This window comes from Colobus angolensis, unplaced genomic scaffold (assembly GCF_000951035.1).
Source record: "Colobus angolensis palliatus isolate OR3802 unplaced genomic scaffold, Cang.pa_1.0 Scaffold222, whole genome shotgun sequence".
NCBI classification, from domain to species: Eukaryota; Metazoa; Chordata; class Mammalia; order Primates; family Cercopithecidae; genus Colobus; species Colobus angolensis.
The window spans coordinates 1408815-1416736 of NW_012115400.1; the positions used below are offsets into that span (position 1 = coordinate 1408815).

General features: G+C 49.4%; 2 protein-coding genes across 5 annotated transcripts in view; both read left to right on the top strand.

Moving 5' to 3' along the window:
- The window catches only part of STAG3 (stromal antigen 3), a 38912-nt gene that overhangs the window by 19944 nt on the left and 11046 nt on the right, over window positions 1–7922 (top strand). For all 4 annotated transcript variants that reach the window (XM_011943896.1, XM_011943893.1, XM_011943895.1 and 1 more), the window contains 16 exons: window positions 1310–1433; window positions 1914–2012; window positions 2223–2302; window positions 2612–2719; window positions 2982–3096; window positions 3404–3509; window positions 3683–3786; window positions 4370–4462; window positions 4576–4665; window positions 4894–5094; window positions 5215–5285; window positions 5722–5809; window positions 6242–6322; window positions 6405–6497; window positions 6636–6804; window positions 6918–7054. In XM_011943896.1, coding sequence (XP_011799286.1) covers window positions 1310–1433; window positions 1914–2012; window positions 2223–2302; window positions 2612–2719; window positions 2982–3096; window positions 3404–3509; window positions 3683–3786; window positions 4370–4462; window positions 4576–4665; window positions 4894–5094; window positions 5215–5285; window positions 5722–5809; window positions 6242–6322; window positions 6405–6497; window positions 6636–6804; window positions 6918–7054 — 1759 coding nt within the window. The remainder of the gene's footprint in view (window positions 1–1309; window positions 1434–1913; window positions 2013–2222; window positions 2303–2611; window positions 2720–2981; window positions 3097–3403; window positions 3510–3682; window positions 3787–4369; window positions 4463–4575; window positions 4666–4893; window positions 5095–5214; window positions 5286–5721; window positions 5810–6241; window positions 6323–6404; window positions 6498–6635; window positions 6805–6917; window positions 7055–7922) is intronic.
- The window catches only part of PVRIG (poliovirus receptor related immunoglobulin domain containing), a 45233-nt gene that overhangs the window by 15423 nt on the left and 21888 nt on the right, over window positions 1–7922 (top strand). The gene's annotated exons all lie outside the window — the stretch shown is intronic.

Sequence of the window (7922 nt, forward strand, 5' to 3'; positions counted from 1 at the left end):
ACACACACACACACACATATTTATGGTATCTGTAGATGTTTGTCACTCTTACCTAGGTTTCACTTCTGCCTTTCCAGACCCTTTCAGCTGATTTAACCTTTTCTTAATGTGGAATTAAAACACACTCAGGGCCGGGCATGGTGGCTCACACCTGTCATCCCAGCACTTTGGGAGGCCGAGGCAGGCGGATCACAAGGTCAGGAGATGGAGACCATGGTGAAACCCAGTCTCTACTAAAAATACAAAAAATTAGCCGGGCCTGGTGGCAGGCATCTGTAGTTCCAGCTACTCAGGAGGCTGAGGCAGGAGAATGGTATGAACCTGGGAGACAGAGCTTGCGGTGAGCCGAGATGGCGCCACTGCACTCCAGCCTGGGCAACAGAGCGAGACTCTGTCTCAGAAAGAAAAAAAAAACTCCCACACTTCGGCCAACAGCTGAATGAACCTTTTTTTTTTTGGGACGGAGTCTCACTCTGTCGCACAGGCTGGAGTGCAGTGGTGCGATCTCGGCTCACCACAACCTCCACCCCCTGGGTTCAGGCAATTCTCCTGCCTCAGCCTCCCAGGTAGCTGGGACTACAGGCGCCCCCCACCATGCTTGACTAATTTTTGGCCACCATGCCCCGCCTGAATGAACTTTCAAAATTGGGTTTTAAAAGAGGTATGGAGGCCGGGTGCAGTGGCTCACACCTTTAACCCCAGCACTTTGGAGGCCAAGATGGGAAGATCACTTCAGGTCAGGAGTTTGAGACCAGCCTGGCCAACATAGTGAAACCCCATCTCCCCTAAAAATACAAAAAGGTAGCTGGGCGTGGTGGTGTACCTGTAATCCCAGCTACTCGGGACGCGGAGGCAGGAGAATCACTTGAACTAGAGAGGTAGTGGTTGCAGTGAGCCAAGATTGTGCCTGGGCAACAGGTAGAGTGGAGAATTAGGCTTTACAAGGCTGGTGTTTAACTATTTTATGGTTTGGTAACAGAAAATATTTACTAACTGGTTACGGCACATTTTTGTAGTCCTAGCTACTTGAGAGGCCAAAGTGGGAAGATAACTTGAACCCAGGAGTTCCAGGCCAGCTTGGGCAACATAGCAAGAGACCCCATCCCTTAAAAAAAAAAAGAAAAAATATTTACATGTATTTTGCTATATATATGTATAGTATTTACATCGGGAGGAAGAAATGAAAGGCATGGGGTGCATGGCATTTCAAGAACATAAATTCTTCCATGAGAGGGAGTTATCTGGTAGGATGGAAAGTGAGTTTGAAGAGAGGGTGACTATAAGAGTCAACTTATCTGTCTGTGTCTAGGGATGTCCTTCCTGAGATTCGTGCTATCTGCATCGAGGAAATTGGGTGTTGGATGCAAAGCTACAGCACTTCTTTCCTCACCGACAGCTATTTAAAATATATTGGTTGGACTCTGCATGATAAGGTGGGATTCGAGTCAGTTTCCTTTTCCATTTCCCTCATCTTTTCCCTCACCTTTTCCTGGGCCTGCCACTGAGATATTTTACCTAGTGAGCAATGATTAACCCATCAAGGCACTGAACCTTGAAACTCCCCTAGCACTGGGGAGGGTAGGATAAGGTAGAGAGAGACATATCCAGGAGATAAAATGACTCAAAACATGAGGTATGGGGAGAGAGACTTTCCCATGGAAGAGAGTTATTGATGGATGGTAATGCAGGTGCTAAGGGGCAGCCAAAGTATCCTTCTCATGAGTACTGCTGTGATCCTTTTGTTTTTTAAGTAAGAAGACAGCTGTTAATTGTTTTTGACATCTCAGAGTCCTCAGTATAGGAGACACCCAAGCTATAATGAGGGATCGGAGAGGGGAGTCTGGAGGCTCAGTAGGGGCAAGTAGAGTATGGTTAGTCTTGTTTCCATTCTCCTGGTTTTCCTTCCTCATCAGCACCGAGAAGTCCGCCTGAAGTGCCTGAAGGCCCTGAAAGGGCTATATGGCAACCGGGACCTGACCGCCCGTCTGGAGCTCTTCACCAGTCGCTTCAAGGTGAAATGGGTGGCACTCCTTGGCTTGGCTCTTTGTCGTGATTCCCGTTTCCCCACCTTGTATCTTTCTACTCTTCATGCTCTAAGATGTCTTGGCTATCCCAGCATCTTCCTCTGTGTAGGCACTCTCTTTAGGAATTTCTGATTCTAAGAGAGCAGAATGTTTGGAATTTGCATAATGAGATATTGAGTGACTTTCTCCTTTCTGCAGGACCGGATGGTTTCCATGGTCATGGACAAAGAGTATGATGTGGCAGTGGAGGCCGTCAGATTACTGATACTTATCCTTAAGTGAGTCCTGGGAAGAGGGGAGGCCAGTGTCTCAGACCTTTGCCCCTTCCAGGGTCCTCTCCCTCCACCTGTCCTAGCTGACTCTTCCGTCTGTGCAGGTTGACTGAGGTCATTCCTGAGTTGCAGTATCTCGAGGGGGAAATATTTCTGTCTTCTCTAACTCCCCATACTCCTTTGTCTTCCACTCTCCATTTAGAAGTTCTTTGCGAGTTATGTCCTCGTTGCTTTTGCCTCTTTTTGTTTCTAGCCTTGGTTGTGCCAGAAGACAATGTCGCTATTCACACACTCTTTCTGCTTTTCTGTGGGCAGGAACATGGAAGGGGTGCTGACGGACGCAGACTGCGAGAGCATCTACCCCGTTGTGTATGCCTCTAATCGAGGCCTGGCCTCTGCTGCAGGCGAATTTCTGTACTGGAAGTGAGTAGGGCCCCTTTTATTTCTTTAACACCACCCTCTCGGTTTCTCTACCCCATCTGCTGCTGCCCTACCTAAGGCCTCCCCATCTCCATGGAAGTCTCTCTGGTGTCTCCTTTCCTCTCTCTGCTCCTTGGGCCTTTCCTTAGCTCTGCACCTCCTTTTCCTTTATCATCTCCTTGGGCCATCTCCTCCCTCTGTGGTCATCGTTATACCTCCTTGTTTCCTCCTGTGCTGAGCCCTTTCCTTGTGTCCTTTCCACCAGACTCTTCTACCCTGAGTGCGAGATAAGAACGATAGGTGGAAGAGAGCGACGCCAGAGCCCAGGCGCCCAGAGGACTTTCTTCCAGCTTCTGCTGTCCTTCTTTGTGGAAAGCGAGGTGACATACACAGAGATGAAGTCTGGCTGTTGTGCATAGGACCTACAAGTGGGCTGAGCTTGGTGGCTCACGCCTGTGAGCCCAGCGCTTTGAGAGGCTGAGGTGGCAGAATCCTTTAAGCCCAGGAGTTTGAGACCAGCCTGGGCAACATAGTGAGACCCTGTCTCTACTGGAAAAAAAAAAAAAAAGACAAATGGAGAAGGATGGGGGTGGACACTGTAGGAAGGAGAGTGATATTTAATTGATGACCACTTCCTAGGGTATTTTAATATGCCATCACTAACTCCCCATGCACCTCCTTCCCCAGCTCCACGACCATGCTGCTTACTTAGTAGACAGCCTGTGGGACTGTGCAGGGGCTCAGCTGAAGGACTGGGAGAGTCTGACAAGCCTGCTGCTGGAGAAGGACCAGAGTGCGTGCCACATGGAGCCAGGGACAGGGACCTTCCACTTCCTAGGGTGAAACCAGGAGAGATTGCTTGCCTGACTTGTACAAGGCAGCAATGGTGGCATGGGGTGGGGGGAACTTGGAGTTAGAAGGTGGCTAATCTTTGATTCTGTGTTTTTGATCCTCCTGGCACTCCAGACCTGGGTGATGTGCAGGAAAGCACACTGATAGAAATCCTTGTATCCAGTGCCCGGCAAGCTTCAGAGGGGCACCCACCTGTGGGCCGGGTCACTGGGAGGAAGGTATGGCATGAGGGTGGAGTGGGTAGGTCAGTAATACTCAATCCTGACAGGCATTGTGCATCCTTACCCTTCGGGCCGGGGTTAGGGTGCTCCTTCTACCCTTTAAAGAATTTCATTTCCAGAAAAAAGGGCTGGGTGCGGTGGCTCATGCCTATAATCCCAGCACTTTGGGAGGCTGAGGAAGGCGGATCATGAGGTCAGGAGATGAACACCATCCTGGCTAACATGGTGAAACCCCATCTCTACTAAAAATAAAGCAAAAAAATTAGCCGGGCGTGGTAGTGGGCACCTGTAGTCCCAGCTACTTAGGAGGCTGAGGCAGGAGAATGGCGTGAACCTGTGAGGCGGAGCTTGCAGTGAGCTTAGATCGTACCACTGCACTCCAACCTGGGCGACAGAGCGAGACTGTCTCAAAAAAAAAAAGAAAAAGGGAATTTCATTTCCAGAGAAAAGAAATATCGTGGGAGCTGCTGAGTTCTCTTTTCCTTCCAGGCAGATAAGGTCACGGGGAGGAGGACCGCACACACCCCCTGCACCAGTGTTTCTTTACACCTCCCCCACCCCCAAGTGACTCTCATTCCAGGGCTTAACCTCTAAGGAGCGCAAGACCCAAGCTGATGACAGGGTGAAGTTGACTGAGCACCTCATCCCCCTGCTGCCCCAGCTCCTGGCCAAGGTATCACTCAGCATCACACCATGAGAAGTGAAAGGAAATGGCCTCTGTGGGGGTGGGAGTGGGAATTAGCAATGTGTCAACTCATAAGGAGGCCTCCCTGTCAATCATCACAGTTCTCAGCTGATGCAGAGAAGGTAACTCCCCTGCTCCGGCTTCTCAGCTCATTTGACCTCCACATCTACTGCACTGGGCGCTTGGAGAAGGTAAGGAGATAGATTTCCTATACCTCACTTCTTGCCTGCTGGGGCCAAAGAGTTCTATTGCCAGTATCTTTTTTTTTTCCAAGAACCTGGGTTCGAGAAAAATCAGCAAGCCTTGTCTTAGGCATCTTATCCTTGAAGTTTAATGCTTTTAACCCTGTTCCACTTCCCTCTAGAAGAGTGCCCTCCTCCCACCCCCACGGCACACCATCTTCTGCCTTTTCTTCTCAGCACCTGGAGCTGTTTCTGCAGCAACTCCAGGAGGTGGTGGTGAAGCATGCAGAGCCAGCAGTGCTCGAGGCTGGAGCCCATGCCCTCTACCTGCTCTGTAATCCGGAATTCACGTTCTTCAGCCGGGCCGACTTTGCCCGCAGCCAACTAGTGGATCTGCTGACTGACCGCTTCCAGCAGGAGCTTGAAGAGCTGCTGCAGGTAGAAGCTGGGATTGGACAATGGGACACCCCAAACAAGGGTGGGAGGGGCTGCAAGACAGGGGACATGGACTGATGAGTTCTGGGGGAAATGCTATTGTGGATCTTCTTTCTTCCTCAGTCGTCCTTCCTAGATGAGGATGAGGTATATAATCTGGCAGCCACTCTGAAACGCCTCTCTGCCTTCTACAAGTGAGTGGCTTTCCTCCTCTTTCCCATCCCGTTTTTTTGTTTTGTTTTGTTTTGTTTTGTTTTGTTTTTTTTTTTGAGACGGAGTCTCGCTCTGTCGCCCAGGCTGGAGTGCAGTGGCTGGACCTCAGCTCACTGCAAGCTCCGCCTCCCAGGTTCACGTCATTCTCCTGCCTCAGCCTCCCAAGTAGCTGGGACTACAGGCGCCCGCCACCTCGCCCGGCTATTTTTTTGTATTTTTTAGTAGAGACGGGGTTTCACCGTGTTAGCCAGGATGGTCTCGATCTCCTGACCTCGTGATCCGCCCGTCTCGGCCTCCCGCAGTGCTGGGATTACAGGCTTGAGCCACCGCGCCCGGCCCATCCCGTTTTTACTGGTGTCTGTGGAGTTGGTTCCCTCTGTTCTTTTCCAGTATAACGTTCCCATTTCTTCCACAAAGCGCTCATGACCTGACTCGCTGGGAACTCTATGAGCCATGTTGTCAACTCCTGCAGAAGGCTGTGGACACAGGAGAAGTTCCTCACCAGGTGAGTAGACAGGCTAGAGATGGGTTGGGGATTGGGGGGCTAGATTTTAAGGACCTATGTTCTAGGTGGCCACCAGGTGCATCAAGTCTCAAGGTGTAGAGTGGACAAAGCGAGGAAGATCAGATCGGGGGGTCACCTCTTACATTCCTCTCTTAGAAGGTAGACTCTGCTTCCAGTGTCTTCTTAGATTTCCTGGAAGCCAAGGATAATATTGAGGGATTCTAGGAGACGTAGAGTAAATTAGGGAGCGGTGACATTTCTGCTTTGTATAGAAGCCTCTGAAGAGTGTCCATAATATCATTCATTTTCCACTGGAAAAGGAATTGGCTCTCCCCTTACTCATTTTCTCTCCTCTTCATTGGTGTGTGTCTGCCTATCTGTCTCTCCCTCTCCTGACCCAAACCTCATTTTTCAAACACTTTGTTGTTACAGGTTATCCTGCCAGCCTTGACTCTTGTCTATTTTTCCATTCTCTGGACACTAACCCACATTTCTAAATCAGATGCTTCCCAGGTGAGTGTGGGTCTTAGATGGGGGAGTGGGAACAGAAGAGTCTGTGTCTTCATTCTTCCCTTTCAAGCCACTGTGCCCACAGAAGCAGCTGTCGAGTTTGAGGGACAGAATGGTGGCCTTCTGTGAACTCTGCCAGAGTTGTCTCTCAGATGTGGATACTGAGATCCAGGAGCAGGTGAGCACTGACTCAAGTGGGAGCAACAAGGCGAGTATCCCTGCCTGCATCCCCCATTCCAAGGAGAAATTGACAAGTGTCATTTCTACCTTGGGAAACATTCTGTCCTTTTAAACATCCTTTCTTTTCCCCCTACAGGCTTTTGTCTTATTAAGTGATCTACTTCTCATCTTTAGCCCTCAGATGATTGTTGGGGGCCGTGATTTCCTTAGGCCACTTGTCTTTTTTCCTGAAGCTACTCTCCAGTCTGAGCTAGCCAGCTTCCTCATGGACCACGTCTTCATCCAGCTGGGAGACCTGGGCAGTGGTGCAGTGACTCTATACCTGGGGCTCAGTAAGGGCTGGGGCTTGGGTGTGGCTCAGGAATATAGGGCAGGAAGCCTAAGTCTGTGATTCCCTTCTGCCTTCCTTGTGAGCCAGGTGGTTCCCAGGAGGATCATTTACAGATAGAGCGGCTACACCAGCGGCGCCGCCTCCTGGCCGGGTTCTGCAAGTTGTTGCTTTATGGGGTGCTGGAGATGGACGCAGCCTCAGATGTTTTCAAACACTACAACAAGGTACAGCAAGGCCCTACAGAAATAAAAGAGAAGAGAGCAAGTTGAGCACAGCTATGACTTCAAACACGATAGCACTACAGGTGGGGGATATCCAATGGTATCAAGCTTAAAGGAGAAGTAGGAGGGAAAGGCACTGGGAGTTCAGAATAAGAGGACAAAGAAAAGAGACTTAATAGTAAATAATTATGGAGAAAAAGCTGTGAAGAAATTCACTGGAGGGGAAATAGCTTATTCTTCCTGTCAAGAAATATTTGTTTTTCTCTGACCCCTGTCTATGGAATGGGATAACATAAGAAGGAAAAAAGAATAAAAGAGGCATCAATCCTCACAGGATACCTAGATAGGTGCCTCAGTTTCCTCAACCCACCAGTATTGATTTATGCTTATTGAGCACTTGCTGTGTACCAAACACCATTCCAGGAACTAAGGCCACAACAGTGAACAAAACACACAAGTTACTATTTGGTGGAGCTTCCGTTGTAGTTGGGGAGAGACAAATAGTGAAGGTGTCAGTGCTATGTGAGAGGGCAGTCTCAGGCTTACTTCTCCAAGAATTGGGCTTGGGGCAGTGTTTGTTTCTTTTTTATTTATTTATTTATTTATTTATTTTTGAGACGGAATCTAGCTCTGTCGCCAGGCTAGAGTGCAATGGCACTGTCTCGGCTCACTGTAACCTCTACCTCCTGGGGTTCAAGCAATTCTCCTGCCCCAGCCTCCCAAGTAGCTGGGATTACAGGCACGTGCTGTCATGCCCAGCTAATTTTTAGTTTTAGTAAAGACAGGGTTTCACCATGTTGGCCAGGGTGGTCTCAATCTCCTGACCTTGTGATCCACCCACCACGGCCTCCCAAAGTGCTGGAATTATAGG